A 24,406-nucleotide genomic window follows, 5' to 3' on the forward strand; every position below is an offset into this window, starting at 1 on the left:
CTAGGGAGAACAACAGGGGACCCAACTGATGCTGGGAAGTGCCTATGGTGATTCTATACTTAACTACCAGGAATTAGTTGCTTTGGAGCTAATAACGCTATTTTAGATAAAAAATTAAAAAAAAAAATTGCTGTGGAATAGTTACGAAGAAAAATCAAGACTTCAATTGCATTTCTTTTGTTCTAGTTTTGAATAGCTTTTATTTTACATGGATTTACAAAATCCCTTAACAATTTTAAAAAGAAAGCAGAACCTTCATTTTCTGTCATCTTCAATCACACACCTGCCTACTTACACAAGCACTCACAGAATGATTTTAAAACAGTCTAGATTAAAAAAATATACAATTCACAGATAGAGACTGAATTATCTAGCATTGAAATTTAACTTTGCAATGGACATTCCCTACCTCCTAATAAAAGTAGTTCGCTTTTATTTTGATAAGCAAATAAAAAGTAACAAAACTTGATTGACACTATAGTTCTCCTATTTTAATCAGGGTGTAGTCTGTAATTTTGAATCTAGAGTCATCTTTGTGAGTGAAAAAGAAAGATTCAAAAATTAGTGTCAAAATAGAAAGGTATAAAGACACAAATATTTATGCTTTTCCTTTACCCTTGTTTATTTTTATTTTTTATAATCAATACATATATATTCATAAATGCAATCTTACATTATCATTTCATTTTTGTGCAACTTTTTTTTTCTATTTTCAATTCAATCAAATCAACTTCCCAACTTTTCCTCATCTTATAACCCATGTGAACCCACTTGTATGTGTCTCTCCATTTCTTTCCTATTATGGTGACTTATATAAGGGACTTACAGGGCCTCCCCTGGTGGGGCACGCAGTTGAGCACCGCGCTGTGAACTGTCCTCAGCCTCCACAGCGCCAGTTGGATCCCGGCCGGGCCGGTGAGGGTCCCAAATGGTGTGACAGACCTCTCCTGTTGCTCCCCTCAGCAGTGGATTTCGTCATTCTGCCTGTTCTGTTTCCCGCTCTGTCTCTGGTGAATCCTCTCACCCTCCGCACTTCTGGTCTGTACCCCGGTTCTTGTATAAATAAATCTTTTAAAAAATAAGGGACTTACATATGTATATATTTGTTCATGTTCCCAAATACTACATACATATGTTACAAGTGTTTTGTCATTGTTGTAAATATGCATGAATTTATGTTAATTTTTCTATCAAAATAATATAAAACTTGTAGAGAAAATGTAAGGAAAGTACAAAATCACCTGATCGTATTTTACTAGCATACTGTACCTTCATAACTAAATATTTCCAATTTCTTATATTTATAAAAATCATTTAATACATATAAAAAAGCATGTAAACACAACACCACCAGTAGAATTAGAAGAAACTACAAACTATCCCTCTGATTCCTTTCAATTTTTGCCAGATACCCTATCAGTCTCTACAGAAAGTGTTCTGATCGGCTTATTACCAGGATGTCCAGGCAGGCTCTTTACAAAACATATCTCCTGGGTATGTGGATCTGAGGTCAATTGAAGTCCTGTGAACCTAAAGAGAGACAATTGCCATTACTTGAAGAATGCAGAGTATCTTGATCTAGGGGCATCTCCAGAAATAAATGTTTTATTATAGAAACCTATCTTAAGGCCTGGCAAGCATCTAGAAGAAAGGTTTGTCACACAAAGTTATCCCCTCCTCATCATGTGTGACCCCCTCATTTTCCTTGATGCTCCAAGTTCCCAACCATTCCTTAGTTCAGGATGTAAGCCAATGATTTGTCCTATAATCCTATAATGTAAATTCTTCATATCTATGTAATTAAATTCGGTCTGTTCTCCTAGGAGTATATATTATGCTAATTTGTTTTCTCATCTTGCTTAGAGGAAGTCAGAGGGGTAGGGGATGTTCCTCTGTCCCAACACCTAATAATGTCTTAATAGCAAAATCAGACAATCAAGGATTGCTGTTACCTTTAGTTGTCATGATTTTAGTCATCTCTATCTGAAAGAATTCTTCCTTGACATTTTTGATGATGACAGGTAAATTATTTTATTGTTTCCTCAATTTAGACTGTTTAACATTTCTCTATGATTAGGTTTATTTTATGGATTTCATTAACAAGAACATCACTGAAGTGAGTTTTCATCTATCCCATCAGATCCTTATCATGATAGTTTCTATTGGTAACAAAATAAACAATGTTTCTGTAAATTAAAATTGTGTTTGCTTTATTTTTTTAAATATTTATTTATGCATACAAGAGCTGGGGTACAGGCCAGAGGTGTGGGGGGTGAGAGGATTCACCAGAGACAGAGTGGGGAACAGAACAGGCAGATTGACCGACGTACACTGATGAGGGGAGCAGTGGGCGAGTCAGGAGAGGTCTGCTGTGCCATGTGGGTTGCTCCCTGGCGGGCCGGAGATTGAACTTGTGCTGCAGAGGCTGCGGATTGCTTCATAGTGTGGTGCTTAACCCCTTGCACCACCAGGGAGACCTCAAAATTGCATTTGCTTTAGTGCACAGTGGTGACATCTCCAGATTATATAAATGATCTTTCTTCATTCATTTTCACCTATTATTTTTAGCATTTACTGTGTTCCTCTGCTGGACTATTATTATTGTTGCAAAATGATGCTTTTCTAATACTATACTTCTACGTTCACTAGTTGCAATTCTACAATAAATAAAAACATTCTTTTATCCCTTATATTGATGTGTTCATTTATTTACTGACATCAGTATTCTGAACTCTTGGATTTCTGTTTTATTCTGTTTTATTTCTGTTTTTAGAGTTCTAAAACATTATCTTTATTAATTGTGATGCTTATATTATCCCAGAATTAGTCTCTAGTGTCATTCAGGCCGACTCTATTGTCCTTTTAACACAACTCCACCATTCTTTGAGCATGTAACTGTTTTCTAGTGCAGCAAGAGTTCCAGCCTTATTTTATGCTTTTCTGCTTTTGTAATCCTAATAATGGTTTTAATCTTTTCTCTAAAAAGCTCTTAATCCATATGTTAGGGAGTAATATTTAGAAAGAAAGATTTGACTACACAGAAAGTTCATCACTATAGGGTATCTCTGTATTCAGGCTCTGTCAAATGATAAACTCATGTAATATATGTCTGCATGTTTACATACGCTAAAAGAAAAATATGTATATACACACAAACTTGTCTGAAATTATCTTTGATACATATATTAATACTTGTTAGAATTTATATTTATTCATATATCTATATATGTGTATATATGCACATATATCCTTACTACTTTATATATTTTGAAGTATTATAAATACTGCAGACATTGATATGCATGAATTACTCTCTGACAATGAGAAACCTGGTTCTTATTATTATCAGTATATTTACTGAATAAAGGCCATTGTACATAAGTGATCTCATTGACTTGCATGCTCATGCCCTCCTCACCCCACTGATATTTTTACATGTGTCTGACCGCCTTTTTTTTATTCCCATCTCAGATGTACTCCTCTTCTTACTTGGATTCTGACACTCTGACATGGGCCATAAATAAACCCTCCATTCCATATACTGAACTTCTTCATTCCACTTGTGCTCAGACATCCCCCTTAAGTGGATGATCTGTCAATACCCTCTTCATGCTAGCCTTGCAAATGGCCTCATGATGTTTTCATTTGTACTTAACATCACTGCTCACCCACTGACCCTCTCACAGAAGCCCTGCTTATCTCCCCTGGGATCTGGCTTCCCAGTCTAGGAGTTTTGGGTGACCTTCTTTGTCCCACTTGGGTTTGGTGTGCATGTCAGGCATCTACAACACCCTTTTCCAGGAAACATTTGTCTTTACTCCACTCAGTTGTCTGCATCCCACTCAAGTTCAGACTCTACACATCAGTCACTGCTAGGACAGCCCAATCCAGCCTAGCCCAACCTAGTAACCTTTATCAGGCTGCTCTGTCTCTGACATCCTACACTGGACTACTGCTGTCACCGATCCACAGACATGCCCTGTCAGTTGCTCACAAGTTCTGGCCTTTCACTGCCAAAATGTCTGGCATCTTTCCCACTTTACTTTGGTTCTGACATTGAAACCTGGCCACGCTGGCCTCTAGCCCTCTGAGGCACTGTCCTCATCTGACTTATTTTCCAATATTTTTACCCTGGGCTGGCTATTTTCACCAATAATTCTCATATTATTCCCCCCTCCAGGCATCTCAGTGCTCTGCTTCAGATCATAGCCTATACCTCCAGTAGATGCAGAAGGCTCATACTAGGCTACATCGAAAGAGTTTTGAAATTATTCAAGAAGGAAATCGGGAAGGAAGAAATCAGGAAATGTACATATACATATGTTTAAAAGTTGTCTTTTGATAAGGGGCATTCTCAAGATGTAAAATATAAGTCTCTGTCACACATATACACACATGCACTCACACTCACATGTACTCACACGTACACACATTGGTACCCATCTTCTTTACTATCTCAACTTTGGAAGAAAGAGACAAATGGTATAAGTAAAACAGAGAGCAAAGCAAGTTATTTGTTTACTGCAAATGTAGTTGCTAAGAGCATAATGAAACTGGATCACTATATTTCCTTCATTGTACTGAATTAACCCTCCCAGTCAAAGGAAATCTTCATACTGTGGAGAAGGACAAAAATACATAGAACCCAGCAAGATATGAGTCTTGGCAGGTAATTCAGTCTCTCAATCTTATCAATCAAGGAGTGGCTAAGGAATTACTATACTGTTCTCTCCTGGGGCAGGTATATTCCTACATCTCAATAGAAACATGAACAATGAGAGACACATGTCTTTTTAATACATTTCTAATTCATATTCATAGAATATTTCACTTGTTTTTCTCATTATAATAAGTAAGATTAATGACTGTGTAACCTGCCCAAATTACAATGATCTTTCTGCACACCAAATTGTAAATACTAAGCCACATCAGTAACAAAGCAATGTATCTGCCTTCATGGTATTCACATTCTAGTATGAATAAAATAAAATGAACAAAATAATGTAAGTTGTTTAGCATTTTAGAAGTGATGCGAGCAATGTGGAGAAAATGCAAGATGTAAAGCAAAGAGGAATATCATGGGGTTACAAATTCATCAGTAACAATTTCACTAAGAGAATGACATTAGCAAAGGGTTAAAGGTGGTCAGAGGGTGAACTATGTTGGTGTGTGAGAATGAGTGTTTCAGGTGCCCAGATAATGGCTCTGAAGTTCAGGGCTGCCTGGTGTATCTGAGGAAGAGCACAATGAGACTGTAGTAAAGTAGAGAATAGTAGAAAATAACTCATCCAGTAACTGGGAGTGGTGGAGAAAACTACTCTGAGTAAAATTAGGCACTAATATTAGAAAGAATTTCAGTGGCACAAGTAAACTTAATATTTAAGAGGGTCATTCTGGATTTTCTGTTAAAAAGTCTCTAGTGGAGGGAGAAAAGAAATTATGGACATAAGTTAGAATGTTGTTATAATAATCCAGAGTGGGCCTGGGATGATGTTTCTGGAAATCTTAAGAAATGTTTTTATTTATTTATTTTTAAGATTTATTTATTTTGTGCAAGAACTGGTATACAGGTCAGAGGCGTGGGGGGTGAGAAAATTCTCCTGAGACAATGAGGGGCAGAACAGGCAGATGGACCAAAGACACTGCTGAGGGGAGCAGTGGGTGAGGCAGGAGAGGTCTGCCGCACCATGTGGGAATCTCTCTGGCCAGGTGGGAATAGAACCAGCACTGCAGAGACTGTGGACAGCTCCACAGTGAAGTGCTCAACCACCTGCGCCACCAGGGAGACCCCATAATTTGACTATTTTAACTAGTGCAATAGATATGGGTGTGCTTATATCCCTTTGAATTAGTTATTTTGTGTTCTTCAGCTCTATAACTAGGAGTGGAATTGCTGGAACATAAGGTAGATCTATTTTTAATATTTTGAAGAACCTCAATACAATTTTCCATAGAGGTTGTATTACCAGATTCTGGGTTCTTGAGTTCTTTAAGATATTGAAATAATTGAGACTCAATCCTGCAGGTAAAGAATAAGAAATGATTAAAATTTATATAATTCAGCATAAGGGAGTCAGAATCAGGCATAGGGTTTATATGATGCTCACTAGGAGGGAAACAGGTAGAGACTCTGTTTAAGCAGTTTAACCCAGCCTCACTAGAAGACTGGAGTCATTTCTTTGTCATTTTTATCATAAGGTCATTCTGATGTGCTAACTCATGATCTCCTTGTGAGTTTGACCTCTTTGTGATGGATTTCATATAATTATTAGATTAGAGAAGATTGTTACCTTAAAGGCTTTATTAGATGAAACAAGGTTTCATCTAAAGTATGTTTTGTGGAGGAGTTCCTTCCTAGAGAGAGAGAGTGTGAGTAGGTGAACTTGCCTCACATCTCCAGTGGAGAAAATGCTACTTTATACTTCATAATGACTTGGTTAGATACAGTCTGAGTTAGTGCCTAGTATCGTGGAGTTTCCTGATACTGGATGCTGTCTGCTTCTTAACACAGTTGAAACAGTCTAACATTACCGGCAGGAGTATACTGAGGTTCCATTTTCCCCACATCTTCACAAACAATTGTCATTTATGGTCCTTTGTTTTGTAGGCCATTTTCACAGGTGTGAGGTGGTATCTCATTGTGATTTTGATTTGTATTTCCCTGATGATAAGTGATAATTATCATTTTTTTCGTTTGCCTATTGGACATCTGCTTGTCTTCTTTGGAGAACTGTCTATTTAACTCTTGTGTCCATGTTATGATTGTGTTCTTTGTTTTCTTTTAGTTGGATTGGATGAGTTCTTTGTAAATCTTACATATTAGCATCAAGTAAAATGCATAATGTGCAAATATTTTCTCCCATTCAGTAGGGTTGCCTTTTTGATTTAATGATAGTTCCTTTCACTATACGGAAGTTTGTTTGTTCTTTCTTTTTTTCTTCTTTTTTTTTTCTTTGTTTAGCTTGATGTGGTCTTATTTGTTCACTTTTGCTTTTGTTTTCCTTGTCATTGAAGTCAAGTCTCCAAAGGTATCCCTGAAGCCAGTGTCATAAAGTGTTTTGCATGTTTTCTTCTATATATTTTATGAATTAGCTTCTTAAGGGAGTAAATGAAAAGGATATTGAAAGACTGATTTAAAATAGCTGAGGAGATAAGAAGAGCCAAAATGAAGACTGAAAGAAGCAGTCATATAATCAGAGATAGAATCAGAGATATATATCCAAAAAGCAAAGAGAAGAAAATATATTAAAGAAAAGAGACAAATCAATTATGCCTAATGCTGCTGGCATGTCAAATTAAAAACAAGATGTATTACCTCAGTTAAAAATTATCTTGAAGACCTCCCCAGTGGCGCAACGGTTGAGCGCTGGGTTGTGAAGCTGCCCACAGCCTCCACAGCTCCAGTTAGATCCTCGGCCACCAGGCGAGGGTCCCACATGGCGCGCAGACCTCTCCTGCCGCCCACTGCTCCCCTCAGCAGTGTACTTCATCACTCTGCCTGTTCTACTCTCCACTCTGGCTCTGGTGAATTCTCTCACCCTCCCGTGCCTCTGTACCCAGTGCTTGTATAAATAAATAAACAAATAAATAAATAAATAAATAAATAAATAAATAAATAAATAAAAAAAAATATCTTGAGAAGTAAAAACAAAGCTATCAAAGCAAAAAAAAAAAAACACATGGAATAAACTTCTCATTTATTTTATGAAATATTGGATTCGCTAGTAATGTTTAAAAGAGCAGTTTCAGTATAATAGCTGTGATGGGTTGGAAGTATGATTGGTGTGATTTTTTTTTTTTTATTGATATGATAGCTGGGGTATAAGCCAGAAGCGTGGGAGGGTGAGAGGATTCACCAGAGACAAATCGGGAAGCAGAACAGGCAGAAGGACTGAAATACACTGCTGAGGGGAGCAGCGGGCACAACAGGAGAGGTCTGCTGCACCATGTGGTTAGGTCCCTGGCTGGCCGGGAATCGAACCTGTGCCACTGAGGCTGCGGACAGCTTCACAGTGCTGCTCTCAACCTGCTGCACCACCAGGGAGGCCCTGATTGGTGTGATTTTAAGAGAAAATGGAGAGATAATAATTAGGATAGGCACAAGGTAAAACTCTTCCCCAAAAGTTGCCTTAGATAGGAATTCAGACAGGCCATTATCAGTATAAGAGAAAAGGTGGAATGCATAGTTATGGGAAGGTATATGTAAAAAATCTGGGCAGCTTCAGGAAAATTATTAATATTTTTACAGTGAAACAGTAATAATGGTCACCAACCAAGAATGGAAAGATGAAGGTAGGATAATTGGAGACCTGAGAAGAAAATGTTAAAGAATCATGTAGGAAAGTGGAGAGTGGGTGAACTAGTGAAGTAGAGATGTATAAATATAACATTTTGTTCAGTGGCCAACAATTTAACACCAGGAATACACACACTCACAATTTTGGAAATACTGCTGTACTAACCCAACAGGTTAGTACACTCTCAAGTAGCTTAATAACATAAATCAGAAATAAATGAGAAAAGAAAAGATCATTCAAATCTGTTGATTTTTATCTATTTTAGAATCCCTAAGGGCAGGTACTTTGTCTTACTGTCCTGTGAAATATAAAATCATTCTATGTGTATATAGTGCACTCTAACAGATGGTGTTTTATTGCTGTGTTTGTCTTTAACATGAATAGAATATTAGTTTAGAGGAGATTTGTGTACTTTTCCAAAATGTCTATTTTCTAGTATCTATACACATTGCTTATTTGGATAGATCCTTTTGTGGCCTAGTTGGTGTTTCTGAAAAATGGGACATTGGAATTCAGATGCAGTAAGTTAGTATGCTTGAGTAGACAAGAAAGCGTAGTTGCTTTGATTCCTAAAGATTTTTTTTTTTGTTCTTCAACAAACAAATCAATTTATTATAGTTAGCCATTTTTTAAACATATATCAACAAACCAATACTAATTTCTATTATTTGATAGCTATCCAATGTAAGTTTCATTCTGTGATTTAGCCTTAGTTATTTAAACTCTGGAGGGCATCCCTGGTGGCACAAGAGTTTAAGTCTCAGCACTATCAAACTATCACCAGCCAGTGCAGCAAGAGTTCAATCCCTGGCCAGGGAGCTAACCAAGATGGCACAGAAGACCTCTCATCTCCCCAGCTGGGGGCGGCGGTGAAAAGATTTACCAGAGACAGTGTGGGGAACAGATCAGGCAGATGTACTGAAATACACTGCTGAGAGGAGCAGCGGGCAAGTCAGGAGAGGTCTGCTGCTCCATGTGGGTCACTCCCTGGCCAGCCGGGAATTGAACCCATGCTACAGAGGCTACAGACAGCTTCACAGCGCTGTGCTCAACCCGCTGTGCCACCGGGGAGGCCCTGAATACTATACTTTTAAATGAAAAATTTTGTTATTTCTGTCTTTCCATACTACTGTCAGCCGTACAAATGGGTACTAGATATCTGTGTTATTCATTGCTGAAGCCCAAATATAAATACTCAATATATATTTACTCATTGCTGAAGCCCCAGTATAAATATTCAATATATAGTTACTGAATTCCTGACAGTACACTGTAGGTGTTATTATTGTTTCATTTTGTAGTAGGCATCTTTGTACTGAGGATATGTAATTCCTTTTATATCACAGAAAGTATTAATACTATACTCTTTTTAACATGAATCAGTTACTATTATCTCTAGATAAGAAGTATATCTTCTAATTAAGTAAGTTATAGAGAAATCTAATTAGAATGGTGAAAAAAAGAGTAATTAAAGTTTCTTGCATTTTCTATTTATCTATAATATTACATTGTGGCTTAAATGAGATAAGGCATATAAAAATTTTATATTGTTCCTGATCTAATAGTCAATAAATTCATAACTAAGGATTCATTATACAATACTATAAATAGATTTTATCATTTAGAGAAGTCTGACTAGTCCTGTATTAAAAAATACTGTTTAAAAATGTTTATAAAAATATAGTTTGGGACACATATGCACATGATCAACTTTTAATACTGTAAGAATCATTGTATTCTGATTTCCAATTATTCTTTTTACGCATTATTTCTCACCCTTTAGACAATGGCAAATAGAGATATATGGTGTTCATACAAGTGTTAACACATGTAATGGATAGATTTCAGAACTCTGATCCAGATAACACTATTTCCCCTTGCTTCATTGTCTGAAAAGTAATAAATCCTCCATAATTACAACACTATTTGCCATATACCCTGAAGCAACAACACAGGATTGGCTGAGAAGATAAAAGGAAGAAAACAATCAAATGAGGATTTTCTTCTAAATCTTGAGTCTTCAAAGTTTCCAAAATGGCTCAAACTCACAGAAGAATAAAGTAGGCAAATTATTGGCTTTTAGAGTCCTTAAAAGCCTCAGGCATTTAAGTGGTCAAACAAAACTAGAGAAATACATCAAGGTACTTCAGAGACTGAATATATTTAATTTGGCTGAAAAAATTTTGAAAATTCTCTAGAAATTCCTTTTTCTTAGTAACATAACAAACTATATAAATAAAATGATACAGTATACATAGTACTCTCATCACACTATATATGTGTATACAGTTCTATATAAATATAAAAACATATAAAATATTACAGTAGATCTGATACATTAGGAGAGTCACCATTAATTTTGACTTAAAAATTTGAAACTGTGTGTAGAGAATAATTTCTCAATTTATGGGTTCTTCTTGGTTTGGGTAAGCAATTAAGACTGCATCAAGGCCTCCCCCAATGGCGCAGCAGTTGAGCGCTGGACTGTGAAGCTGCCTGCAGCCTCTGCAGTGCCGATTTGGCCACCTGTGAGGGTCCCACATGGCGTGCAGGCCTCTCCTGCCATGCCCGCTGCTCCCCTCAGCAGTGTATTTTGTCAGTCTGCCTGTTCTGTTCCCTGCTCTGGCTCTGGTGAATTCTGTCACCCTCCTGTGCTTCTGACTATACCCAGTGCTTGTATAAATAAATAAATAAACCTTAAAAGAAAAAAAAAAAAAAGACTGCATCAGTTGGGTTAGCAAAGGAGAATCAATTGAGTAACATAAATAAGGAGAATTTGCATGATTGTAAATTCTAAAATAAAATGAGTTGAAGCTGGAATATACAACTCATGTTAGAGGACCTGTGGCATCAAAGGGAGAGGGGACTGTTTCAAGTAGGGCTCGACTTCCTATTTTACTCTGAAAATAAAATGATAAATTTTTCACATAGGGAGAACATGTTCAGTGATAAACCTATGCCTGGACAATACCCCTCCAAACTATATACTTGTTGGCTATGAAAGTGGACAGCAGTGATTACTGCTGTCTTTGGGAAAGGGTCAGAGATCTGGTCTGAGATCAAGACCTGAGCAATCTTCTCAATCTATATGGACTTCAGTGCAATTCATTTAAAATAATCACATTCTTTAAGTAAAGATAACAGATGTCCAGGACCCAGAAGGTGCTCACTTGACCTTGGTTCCCTAAACCAAGGTGACACTCAATGGAGGTTGCCTTGTCTTGACATATTGAGAAATACCTATTTGACCATTTTGGAAAGACTGATCCTACAACACAAAGTTTTCTTATTTTAGAATATATTTCTTCTGACTTTTATGAAAACATATAACAATGAATTGTGTCCCAGACAACAGCAGTTATATACCAATGAAAAACAAAAAGAAATTGATAATATCTATAACAACATGACAGGTAAAAATTACTTTCTAAAAGTGAAAAACAACAGAAAGCATTCAGTGTGAGCCTTTTCATGATAAATACAGTTTCTAGATACAACAATTCTTTATTTCTTCAAAAACTTGTCTGTATCATTATTTATATATTATTATTATTTTTTTGGTAATACTATCTGGCAAGAAACTAAAAACACTGGGAAAATATCAAACATTTATTATCAATCCCATTCAATGTTTTTTTTTTTAATCTGTTCATATCTTATACTCTGTTCTTAGACTTTCATTATAAAAAATTAAATTAATGTGATTAAAAATGTTAGACTTAGCTTTGAATTAAATGTTTCAAAGTAATAATCCTGGTAGGTTATTAATTCATTGTATTTTACTATTTTAGTTTATTTCAGTGTGCGTGCATATGTGTGTGTATGTAAAATATTTACTTGGACAAAATGGTCATTTTGTTTGCTTAATTAACGTTCACAGTGACAGTGCAAGGGAGAAAGCAGTACCACTAGTAATATGGTTATTATCATAATCCAGAAAAAATGGTAGTAGTGAAGGAGTTCAAATACTGCAAATATTTTAGAAATAGATCCAGTGTGATTTGCTAATGGATTGCATTAGGGAATGAGAATGAGCAGCTAATATCATAATATGAGGCCTGAGCAAGTGAGGATTTAGTTTCTGCTAATTACTGAGATAATGAAGACTAAAAACTGCATGTTGTTGTCTTCTTTAGGGGTGTAGAGCAGGAAAGAGATCAAGATTTTTGGAGGTTTTAACATTTTAATTTGGAGATGCATATTCATCAAACTAGAGATTCAAGTAGACAATTGGACATAGGCCTGAAATTCGGAAGAAAGAACAGATTTATAGATATGAGAGTCTTCAGCTGATAGATAATATTTTAAATTATGCAATTGGATAAGGTGACTAAGTGAGGGAGGGTCAAGGAGAAACCTTTGGGGAAATCCAATATAAATATGTGTCATTGGTGATGAGAATTGAAAGTTGGATATGATGCTTGGAAGTATGTAAAGAAATGTAGTCTGAAAGAGCCACTGTTGGGAGGCAGAGACTAAATAATGCTACAAAGCTGCTCCCACAGAATCTCACACTTAGTAAATAGTCTCTGTTTGTATTCAGCTGTCTCAGGACTCTGGATTGATAAAGTTTTAGAGAGGCTTCTGATCATCTGTCCAATGTGGTAGCTGATAAGGCTATTCTGTGCCCAGGAATATGGAACCTTGTCAGTCTCCTGAACTTCTAATAAACAGTGCACCCTGCTAGTCTCCACATGGAATTTCATACTGGCTTTTTTGGCTCTTACAGTTACTGCTCAGTCATTGAAAGGACCACACACAAGTACCCTTTTCCAAGGTTCTGCTGCCTCCAGGGCAATGCCTGATAGTCAGAGAGGGGGTTATCTCTGGTAGTTCAGAGGTCCCTTTAGTTTTTTCTCCTGTATTTCCCTCCTCATCAGGGTCATACTTAGGCAGATCCCTCTCACATTCCTTAGATATCATCCATATTTCTTTCTTCATCAATGTCTTTTCAAGCATGTTAGAAATGGAAATTATTGGATATTTCAGATTGTCAAATTAGAGACTTCAGTGACATATGTAGAGTGTATGTATTTTTAATGTGTATAAGAGTAACCCAGAACTCAAAATTAGAAAATATAGCTTTTTATCCTGTTTGACTTGAATGAAGACAAAGTCATTTAATATTTATTGGAAACTTACAATGTGGATGATGTTTGTGTGCCTAGCCATTAACTATTTCAATTAAACCTCCTGAAATCTATTAAAGTTGTATTTGTATAGTTTTCATTTTAAATATGAAGAAATTGAGACATAATCACACAGTTAGTAAATGGAACCCAATTTTGAAATCATGTACTCTGGCTCTAGATTCAGGATTCTTACCCATAAAGCTTTACTAACTTGATATAGTCTAATTTAAAAAAGAAAAGTGCATTAATTAATTTATCAACATTGTAAACATTTCTATAGGGTTTAACACATTTGTATAAATTGTAGTGATAGAATTATATAAATTAAACATGTAAACCTTAGGAGAATCATTATACTATTTCCCTATCAAATATTATATATCCATCCATCCAGATATCATTCATATTCATTAGGACTGATTTAAAATGTGATTAAATGACAGAAATGCTGCTATCATATATATATATGTATAAAATTCTGTATTATTGCCATATCCCATGCTTTGATTTTTATCCTTTAAGCGCATCATGGATAGTTTTGAAATTAGTTTCAAGTTCCTGTATTACAATGCACTTAATAGGAACCATCAATTGCCTAATAATTGAATTATGTTTTTTCTCTGAAGGCAACTGATCGGGAGGGAGACCCAATAACATATGCCATTGAGAATGGAGATCCTCAGCGAGTTTTTAATCTTTCAGAAACGTAAGTTAGAAATGATTTCTAAACTTACATTTTTCCTTTTAAAAATGTTAAACAATGTACTGGTAACAAGAGAACAGACTTCTAATCAGAAGCTTTCAGCTATTTTATATTTTCCTTTTACTTTTTTTTCATAAATGTTAATGATAACTGGGAGGGGGCATGTAACACTGACTCTAGCAAACTTACCCTGGAGACCATTTATTTATTTAAAACATTTCTACTAGGTGATAGCTACTGAGGTGGAAACATTTCATTTGCAGGCATAACCTGGGATTAATTAGATCCCTTTAAAGTTGTCAGCTAGTCATAATAACAAGGATATTTCTACAAAGAATAACTTGGCACTAAATCATTTATTCACAGGGAATTTTGTAAGGAAAAGCATAATTAAAACACATTCAAGGTACCCCAAAGTCCGTTCTTCAATTTCTGATTGATGCAGGTATATTTTAAAACAGCTAACAAAAAAAAATTGCATGACCAGGATTAGCCTCTTTGAAGTCTATATCAGCATCATTCTAGTCACTCCATGAGCATATTAAAGATAATGGTAAATATAACTCTTGAGAAAACTGAGAATGGAGGTTAAAGAAGAAATTGGCATTTCCAGACAGATCACTTGGTCCTCTTGCAATAGCAAAGCATCTGTTCTGCTGTCATGGCTAAAGTGCTGTGCTTGCCACCTCGCTGATGTTTCCTATGTACTAGTGAGTGGTTTTGTCTCCAGAAAGAATAGAAACCTAAACTTACCCCATGATTATAAAGTGAGGAATTGACAATTGAGCCAGGTACTATTTTAGTCTCAGGAATATGTGGCACATAATGCCAAGTTAAGGGGGTAACAGGGTCTTGTGAGAAACACCTGCATTTACAGAAGGTGATAACCATGAGTTAGTAAGGCAAGAAGCAGTATTTCCTAGGCTTTTAAGATTATACAGATGAATAAACTTCTATTTTGAAATGTGGGAAGATAACGCTTAAAATTGTCCCCTTACATACATGTAAACCATAAATTAACTGTACTTCACAATCATCCTTAATAATACTGTACTTCACAATCATCCTTAACAATACTTTGTAAAAGGGATGTTTCAGTCAAAATTGTATGGCACTGGCTACCTCAATTAAATAAGTAAATAAAGAAATAAGTACAATTTTAAAATGAAATAAAAATAAATCAAAGTTGAGATTTAAAAAATAGATGTATCGGGCCTCCCCGGTGGCGCAGCGGTTGAGCGCTGGGTTGCGAAGCAGCCCGCAGCCTCTGCGGCACCGGTTCGATCCCCGGCTGCTCCCCGGCCTCCGGAGGAGGGTCCCACATGGCGCGCAGACCTCTCTCCTGCCGCCCGCTGCTCCCCTCAGCAGTGTGCTTCGGTCCTTCTGCCTGCCCTGCTCCCCGCTCTGGCTCTGGTGAATTCTCTCACCCTCCCGAGAGCTTCTGACTGTACCCAGTGCTTGTATGTATAAACAAACAAATAAATAAATAAATATATCTTTAAAAAAAAATAGGTGTATGTATAATTAGGATAAACTTAAGAGTCAAAAAATAACCCCTAACATTTATGGTCAATTGTACTTCCTCACCTCCCCAGTAAAAAGACAAAGGTAATACAATCACAAAAGTATAATCTTTTCAACAAATGAAGCTGGGACAGCATGCAAAGAATGAAGATGACTCTTCATACAGTTCACAAAAATTAATTAAAACTTGATCATAGACTTCAACATAAGAGATAAAACTATGTAACACATAGAGGAAAATATAGAGGTAAACCTTAATGTTTGCAATTAGATGATGTTTCTTTCATAAAGAACACAGGAATTATTAAGAAAATTAACTTACATTTCATCAAATTTGAAAAAAAAGGTGTATTTGAAAGGACTAATTAGAGAAAATGGTACAACCTACAAAAAATATATTAAAGGACCTATATCAAGAAAATATGAAGAATTATTCTAAGTCAGAAAAAAATAATCCAAGCAAAAATGAAAATTTATTTTGCATCATTGTTCATTTTTATGCAGTAATTGGTTTCTCCACACAGGGGTATTCCCCATATTTTCCCACCACCGTATCACCTGTGAACCATCACAGTAGTTAAAAATGGAGGAAGCATTGAATACACATTTGTCTGAAAAAGATATATGAGCAGTCAAAAAGCTCATGGAAACTTGCTCTTGACTGTTGTTCACTAGGGATATGCAAATTAGCATCACAAAGAGATATCACTTCATACATACTTAGAATGGCTATAAAGAAATAGTAAGTATTGGTGAGGATAAAAATATTAGAATCCTCAAATATTTCTGATGGGAATATACAATGTGTATTCAGGCTAACAATTTGTCATTTCCTCTAAATGCTAAATGAAGAATTACTATGTGATAGGGCTATATGGTAATAATTTCTACTTAAAAGAAATGAAAACATGCATGCACATAAATAGTTGCACAGAAATATTCATAACATTATTTACAATAGAAAAATTTGAAAACAACCCACATGTCTAGCTACAGATGAATGGATTAGCAAAATGTATATCCATACATTGGAATATCATTCATTTAAAAGAGAATGAAGGGCCTCCCCGGTGGCGCAGTGGTTGAGCACTGGGTTTTGAAGCTGCCCACAGCCTCTGCAGTGCCAGTTCGATCCCTGGCCACCGGGTGAGGTTCCCACATGGTGTGCAGACCTCTCCTGCTGCCCGTTGCTCCCCTCAGCAGTGTACTTCATCGGTCTGCCTGTTCTGTTCCCTGCTCTAGCTCTGGTGAATTCTCTCACCCTCCCGCGCTTCTGACTGTACCCAGTGCTTGTATAAATAAATAAATAAATCTTTAAAAAAAATAAAAAAAAAATAAAATAGAATGAAGTATTGACACATGCTGCAATGTAAATGAATCTTGAAAATATTATTAAGCCATTCACAAAAGTCATTCACAAAATGACACGATTCCATTTGTATGAAATGTCCAGAATAGGAAAATAAATAGAGGCAAAAGGTAGCCCAGTAGTTTCCTAAGGCTGGGGAAGAAAGAGAATATGGAGTGACTGATAATGGCTATAGTGATAAAATATTCTAAAATTGCTGATGGTGTGAAACGATTTTGCAACTACACATTGAAAACTTATATATTGTCATTACTGTAGTATAGGATATGTGATGTAACACATTAAGGCTAAGTATGAAATGACAGTCTCAAAGAGTCTTGTCTGCCTCTTATTAGAATTTTATTTGAATTTTTATTACCCTATTGACCTTTTTATTTCTTTGTAGGTATCTGTTAATTTAGATATACTATTTAAAGCCTGATTATGATTTTCACTTGAGTTCGAACTTTATGATTATATTGAAGATTAGATAGCATATAACATTGTTAATAGCAAGGGATTAAGTTAAATATGAGAATACAAAAGGAAAAAGACAATGAGGGGTGGCGTCACATATATGTGGAATATAGAGAAATAATACAAAGGGTCAGATAAAGCCAAACCTATTACAAATCCTAGAAATCTGGCTGTAAAAGTGAGGCTACCAAGGGGGCAGGGAGCATAACACATTATGGTGGAGGACTGTGGGTGTTTTGGTCATGTATGCAGTGTGGTAAAAACATCTGAGGAGGTGATGGGAGAGCCTGCTCCTCTAAATCACATACAACATCGTAAACCAATGTACCTCAATAAGTAAATAAATAAATCTTATCAATGTTTCAGATGAATATGTATTATTGGATGTAAGGTTATAAATATAAACGTGAGGTCAGTCAATGTTACTTATGTTGCTCAAATAAATCTTTTATAGCTTTCAAAAGAAAAAATTAAGTCAGAAAGAAAAACACATATCAATGATTTCACTCATAAGGGATAGAGAGAAACAAAACAAAGTGACAGACAAAACTAAACCAATATAAAATCTAGAAATCTTACTGTATAATTGATGTGACCATAGGTGGGGAAAAATGGGGGCAGAACCCACCAAACTGTGGTGGAGAAATATGTGTGCTCTGTTGATAGGTGTAGTATGATAACATGCATCTGAAGTATGAACCTATACCCCTAAATCATATATAGTATTATAAACCAATGTTACTTCGATAAAAATTATACAATAAAAAAGAAAATTTTTCACATAAATATAAAAATGAATAATCAGTGGCATTTAGTAGATTTTCAATGTTGTGCAACTGTTAGGGGGAACAGGATATCCTAAAGCTAATTCCATACAGGCTTTGTGGACTCCACCCCCACCCCAGGCCAAAGCCAAAGACACTGGGAATTCCAAATCCCATCACCACCAAAGGGAAGGTGGCTGGGACCTGAGGGTGGGGTTAAGCAGCCAGGTTAATATAAAGGCAGACAAGTGGGCTTTGGGGATCCCCCATTTTGGCTTTCCGCCAGCTCACAGCATCCAGCCAGCTCTGAGAGTGACTTTGGGTTTCCAGGTCGGCAGATCGGGTAGGACTCATTAAAGACTTTATTTCCCTATTTTCTCCCTGAGTTGTACATTTCCTTAATTCCCTTTCCCTTGTAAATAAACCTTTTATTAACCTTTTGTGTGTGCCTGTAGTGGAGTATTAATAAGACCCTTTTAAGCGCGCGGGTGAGGACCCACAGCCAGGAACACATTCAATATCAGGGCTGCTCTATAACACAACTACCAACTCTATCTAGTTCCAACAGATCTTCATCTCTCCAAAAGGAAATCCAAACCCATTTAGCGACTACTCCCTCCTTCCCCTCAATCCCTGGTAAACACCAATTTGTGTTCTATCTCTGTGTGTATCTCATATTAAGGAGTCATAGAATATGTGACCTATCTTTTGTCTCTGACTTTTCTCAGCCTAATATTTCAAAGTCACTCATTATGACACATGTATCAGTATGTCATTTCTTATTTTAATTGCAAAATATTCAACTTTATGTCTATATGACAGTTTTTCCCTTTGTAAATTAATGAACATTTGAACTGGTTTTCTATATTTTGGCTGTTATGAGCACTCTACAATGAATGTCTTTACACTTTGCACTTTAGCATGTTTTCAATTCTTTTAAAATATACCCAGAATTGGAATTGTTGGGTCATAGTGTAATATGTGTTTAACATTTGAGGAACTGTCAAACTATTTTTCATGGTGATTGAATCATTTCACATTTTTAACAGCAGTATAGAAGGGTAACAGTTTCTCTACATCTTCATCAGCCTTTATTATTTTCCCACATGCTTTATTTTAATTGTAGCCATCCTAGCTCAATAAGGTAGTGTCTTACTTTTGGTTTGATTTATAATTCCCTGGTAACTAAAGATGTTGATAATTTTCTCATCTTCTTGTTTACCATTGTATATCTTCTTTAGAGAAATATCTATTAAAGTATTTTGTTTATTTTTTTATTTAAATTGATTGTTTCTGGTTGTTAATTTGAAAGAATATTTTAAATGTTTTGGGGATCAAATACTTATCAACTATATGATTTGAAAAATTTTACCCATATTTTGAGTTATTTTTCACTCTATTTGATAGTATCCTTTGATGCACCAAAAATATAATTTTGACAAAGTCCAATATATCTCCTTTTTTTCTCTGCTCATGATGTTGGTGCTGTATCTAATAATCTATTGTCAAATACAGGCCATGAAAATTTAACTTTATGTCTGTGAGTTTTGATTTCAGTTATGTTTAGACTGTTAATTCATTTTTAATTAATTTTAGTATATGATATGGAATAGTCCATTTTTATTCTTTTGCATTATTGAAGCACAGAGGGATAGTTTTCTACCCCTATGCTTTCGTATGAGACTGGAAGAATGAATAAATTAATATCAAACAAATTAGTAGGAAAAAAAGATCCAACTTAGTAACAAAGTTGTGGAGCATTTACATGACCGTAAATCCCAAAGTAAAGTGGCACAAAGGACTATCTGACTCTCAATCACATACCAAGAAAAATTAGCTATTTATATATAACCTAGCTTGAAATGGGAAAACTAAACAATTTTATGGTAGTTTTCTAATTTAATATAGAAGAAAGACTACAGAATCTTGAACCATACAGTGAGGGGGGGGGAAATAAAAATGATAAAGAATTTTATTCTTCTTTTCATCATATTTATGACTAGATTTTCAGATTTTATAGTTCTTAACTTTCTTGTGTATAAATCTCAGAAGCAAAAATTGTCTTCCTTTTTTGAAAATCATTTTAAAATGTGATTATTTGAACCATCTGTAGTGTTGGAAGTTGATCCAAAGCTGATTGTTATGAACTACTTTGGGAATAGGTTTTTACTTTTTTTACAAATATATTTCAAAATGTACAAGAAGCAAATTCAGTTCTTCATAGTCTTACCATATGTCTAGTACTTTGTTTTTTAGTCCATATCAACACAACAGAGAAATAAAGCAAATAGAGTAACTGTGACTCTGATTTTGATTCATTGTGTTTAACTCTATATATCAAGCTACCATATGTGGTGTGAATTGCTGAAATTCCACTACAACAATAAAAGCACTTGGACTGAAGTGAAAGCCATTCATCAGTCAGAAACAACTTACGATTTTATACTTTGTCAATATTTTAATGTTTTATTATATTAAGAAATCCTCTCCTCTACAGTAAATGTCTTCTTAGATCTTACATAAAATGTCATGGTATAATGTCAGATTGTAAAATCTAAGACACAAAGATAGATCTTGTTTCAGACAGCATATGTGACCAAATTATTCTACAACAAATAATATTGGGGAATAAAAATTTAATTATTTGTAAACATATATTCTGAATAATGAAAAGGTTAGGAGGAATTTTAAAAATAATCTAATTTACCCAAAAGCTTGTTCTGTTCCTACTCTACATAAGTTAAATTAAGAATCATATACATTTCAAAAGGAAATGTACATGGTTCAAAATGGTAAATTTGTTAGTGTATTGACAAAATTTGTTCTTTTGAATTATGAAATAAGAGAGTAAATGCTGATAAAATTGTTCTCTTAAGGGCCTCCCCGGTGGCGCAGCGGTTGAGCGTCGGGTTACGAAGCTGCCCGCAACCTCTACAGAGCAGGTTCTATCCCCGGCTGCTCCCCCGCCACCAGAGGAGGGTCCCACATGGCGCGCAGACCTCTCCTGCCTCCCGCTGCTCCCCTCAGCCGTGTACTTCGGTCCTTCTGCCTGCTCTGCTCACCGCTCTGGCTCTGGTGAATTCTCTCACCCTCCCGTGCTTCTGACTGTACCCAGTGCTTGTATAAATAAATAAATAAACAAATAAATAAATAAATAAATAAATAAATCTTTAAAAAAAAATTGTTCTCTTAAAAATGTGAAATATACATCCTAATATCTCTTGAAAATAATTATAATATATTTAAATATGGTCATTAGAATAAAATATTAAAGGTAACTCTAAAATTTCAGTATTCTATTCTATTTTCTGACTTACAATGAGCTTCAATTATTTTTAAATTAGTGCTAAAGTTTGAACACAATATTTTATCATAGATGGCATTTGATGAAAGGTGTGTATATTTTGATATATATGTACATTCATATATATATATATATATATAGGAATAGCAATGAATAGGATTGGTGATATAAATTACTTATAGGAAATCATTATTTAATCCAAAGCACTAAGAATAATAGGGCCTTTTTACCATTAAAATAATTACAAATTATATACTTATCTTCCTAGAATGAATTAAGTGTAGTTTGTTTGATATTGATTTTTTTTTTTCTTGGCAACTAGAGAATCAACTAAACAATTTTGCAATTTTTCAATATTTCTAGGAAGTTAACATCTTAAAAGTCTTTTTACAAATTTCTACATGAATCCTAGACTTATACATCTTAAATACTTAGGCTATGTTTGCTTAAAAGGGGAACAAAGTTTTTAAAATTAGTCCATGATGGTAGGAAGACTGTCTTTTTTTTTTTTTAATTTTATTTTTTTTTATAGAGGCATGTTTTATTTGTTTATTTATTTGTTTGTTTGTTTGTTTATACATGCACTGGGTACAGTCAGAAGTGCGGGAGGGTGAGAGAATTCACCAGAGCCAGAGCGGGGAGCAGAGCAGGCAGAAGGACCGAGGTACACTGCTGAGGGGAGCAGCGGGCGGCAGGAGAGATCTGCGCGCCATATGGGACCCTCCTCCAGGGCTGGGGAGCAGCCGGGGATCGAACCAACGCCGCAGAGGCTGCGGGCAAGCCTCGCAACCCTGCGCTCAACTGCTGCGCCACCAGGGAAGCCCGGAAGACTGTCTTTTTGTGTCTTATGTGTTTTTCTTCTTCTCTATTGCTAGTACTGGGATTCTAACCTTAGGGAAATCTCTGGATAGAGAAAGCACTGATCGATACATTCTGATCGTCACGGCTTCAGATGGCAGGCCAGATGGGGTGAGTACTATCCCTGGCAAAGTGTTCTTATTAATGGTGGCTTACATAAATTAGTTTCTAAAGTTGAATTAACTTTGAGCTCTTAAGATACAATCAACTTGATCATGATATATTTGTTCACATATTTTTGAATTTGATATGCTGATATTCAAGATTTTTACATTTGTGTCTATTGACTTGTAAGTATTTTGCACTGTTCTTGTCAGGTTTTATATCATGGTTATGATAGCTTTACAAAATAAGCTTCAATGTGTATGTTAAGTAAATAATCTTCAGTAAACCAAGGGGGAGGTCTTATAAGCTAATTTTTTTAATAATTTATTAAAATCATAAATTAATGTTTTTCTTCTGTAGCAACTTCTTAAAATTACTCAGTGAAGTGTTCTTTTTTCCATTGCAGTCTTTTGATACACTAATCTATTCTTCGATTCTGCTATTGTGTTGCAACTTTGGGCTTGAAAGAATAGATACTTCTGATTGAACTCTTACCCAATTAATGGGGAAAATAAAATCTATCTTAGTGTAAGAGGCATGCCATTGTGCATAATACTCTGAAATGCCTTTCTGGAAATTTTACTATGTTGAAACCTGTTTCCTTTATTGTCAATTCTGCTTCTCTGGGAGATGTATGGGTGGGCAGGAGATTTTGTGGCTAATACCTTGAGCATTTAAGAAACCAGACTCCACAGATAATTTGTAAGCAACACTCAGAACCCTAACTAATATTTGATGATTGAAGTTGTTTAAATGGGCGTGTGATTCTAGAAGATGAATTTTAACCCCTTTGTATCTTAAAATCACTTTTAAAAAATAATTTGTTTAGTCATTCTGGAGTGCTTTGAAATCGTTTTATCGTATTCTTCAAATTATCCTACTTATAACCACTACCATTCTGATTTTTAACCATAGTTATATTTCGCTTTTGGATAACATGTCATTAGACTATTTCTATCTGTCATTTAATCATTAGTCAACTGCTTATGGGCCAATGTAGCACTGTCTTCTAGAAATAATTCCAAATCAAGTATAGGTAAGCAAGATTCAGCTAATTCAAATAGCAATATATCTCCAATTTACTTGAAATGACTTCTTCGATTTTTATGACAGATTTGTTGGTGGCATATTTATTCTCTCTTCACACCTATTTACAGATTTCTGAGAAAATTTTACCGTGGTAAAATATATAAACAGTTTGATTTTGATACAAAGCAGCTTGATCATCCTAATTATGAATGAGAATAATATATAGGAATAATAAATTAAATTTAGTAATAATTGTCTTCCCATAACAACTTATTTGATGTTTTTCAGACATTCTACAGCTTTATATAGAAATTACAACATACAGATCACTTTTAGTAAATAGTGGGCAACAGAGAGTACTCACATATTAGACTATGTGGAAACATAAAACTAAGGCACATGTTTATATATGCAATGTCCTTGGTTAATATAGTGTGCCTGTGTTAGATATAAATAATGAAGCCAGAGTCTCAAGAAGAAAATAATTGAAGAACTTGACTTATATTAAGTTTTATGAGTAAGCTGGCTAAAAAAAAAAAATCTCTGGGAAAATTCTAAGGTAGAGTAATTACATAGAGTAAAAGGTATAACAAGTAAAATAAAATTAATAATGAGAAGACAGGTTTTACATTAGGAAAATAAAACAAAATATATATTTTTAAGATGTGTCAGATTATAAATCATATATTAATGGGAGTAATATTGGCACAGCTCTAAGTCTGGCCTTAAAAATAAAATGTCTAAAAAACAAGAGAACAGATGGAAAAGAAATAATGCATTAAGATGTCTAGCATAGTCTCACTTGAAAAACTGAAAATAAATTCCAGATTAAAATTACTGGTTAAGTTTCCTAAAAGCATTTTTC

The 24,406-nt window shown here is 35.1% G+C and overlaps 1 protein-coding gene across 7 annotated transcripts in view; it reads left to right on the forward strand.

The window, feature by feature from the left end:
- PCDH15 (protocadherin related 15) overlaps positions 1–24,406 on the forward strand; it is a 1,524,279-nt gene that overhangs the window by 1,278,605 nt on the left and 221,268 nt on the right. For all 7 annotated transcript variants that reach the window (XM_054690675.1, XM_054690674.1, XM_054690669.1 and 4 more), the window contains 2 exons: positions 14,056–14,135; positions 22,425–22,518. In XM_054690675.1, the coding sequence (XP_054546650.1) occupies positions 14,056–14,135; positions 22,425–22,518 (174 nt within the window). The remainder of the gene's footprint in view (positions 1–14,055; positions 14,136–22,424; positions 22,519–24,406) is intronic.

The sequence above is a fragment of the Talpa occidentalis genome, unplaced genomic scaffold (genome assembly GCF_014898055.3).
Source record: "Talpa occidentalis isolate TD23 unplaced genomic scaffold, MPIMG_talOcc4v2.1 talOcc4.8, whole genome shotgun sequence".
Classification (NCBI taxonomy): domain Eukaryota; kingdom Metazoa; phylum Chordata; class Mammalia; order Eulipotyphla; family Talpidae; genus Talpa; species Talpa occidentalis.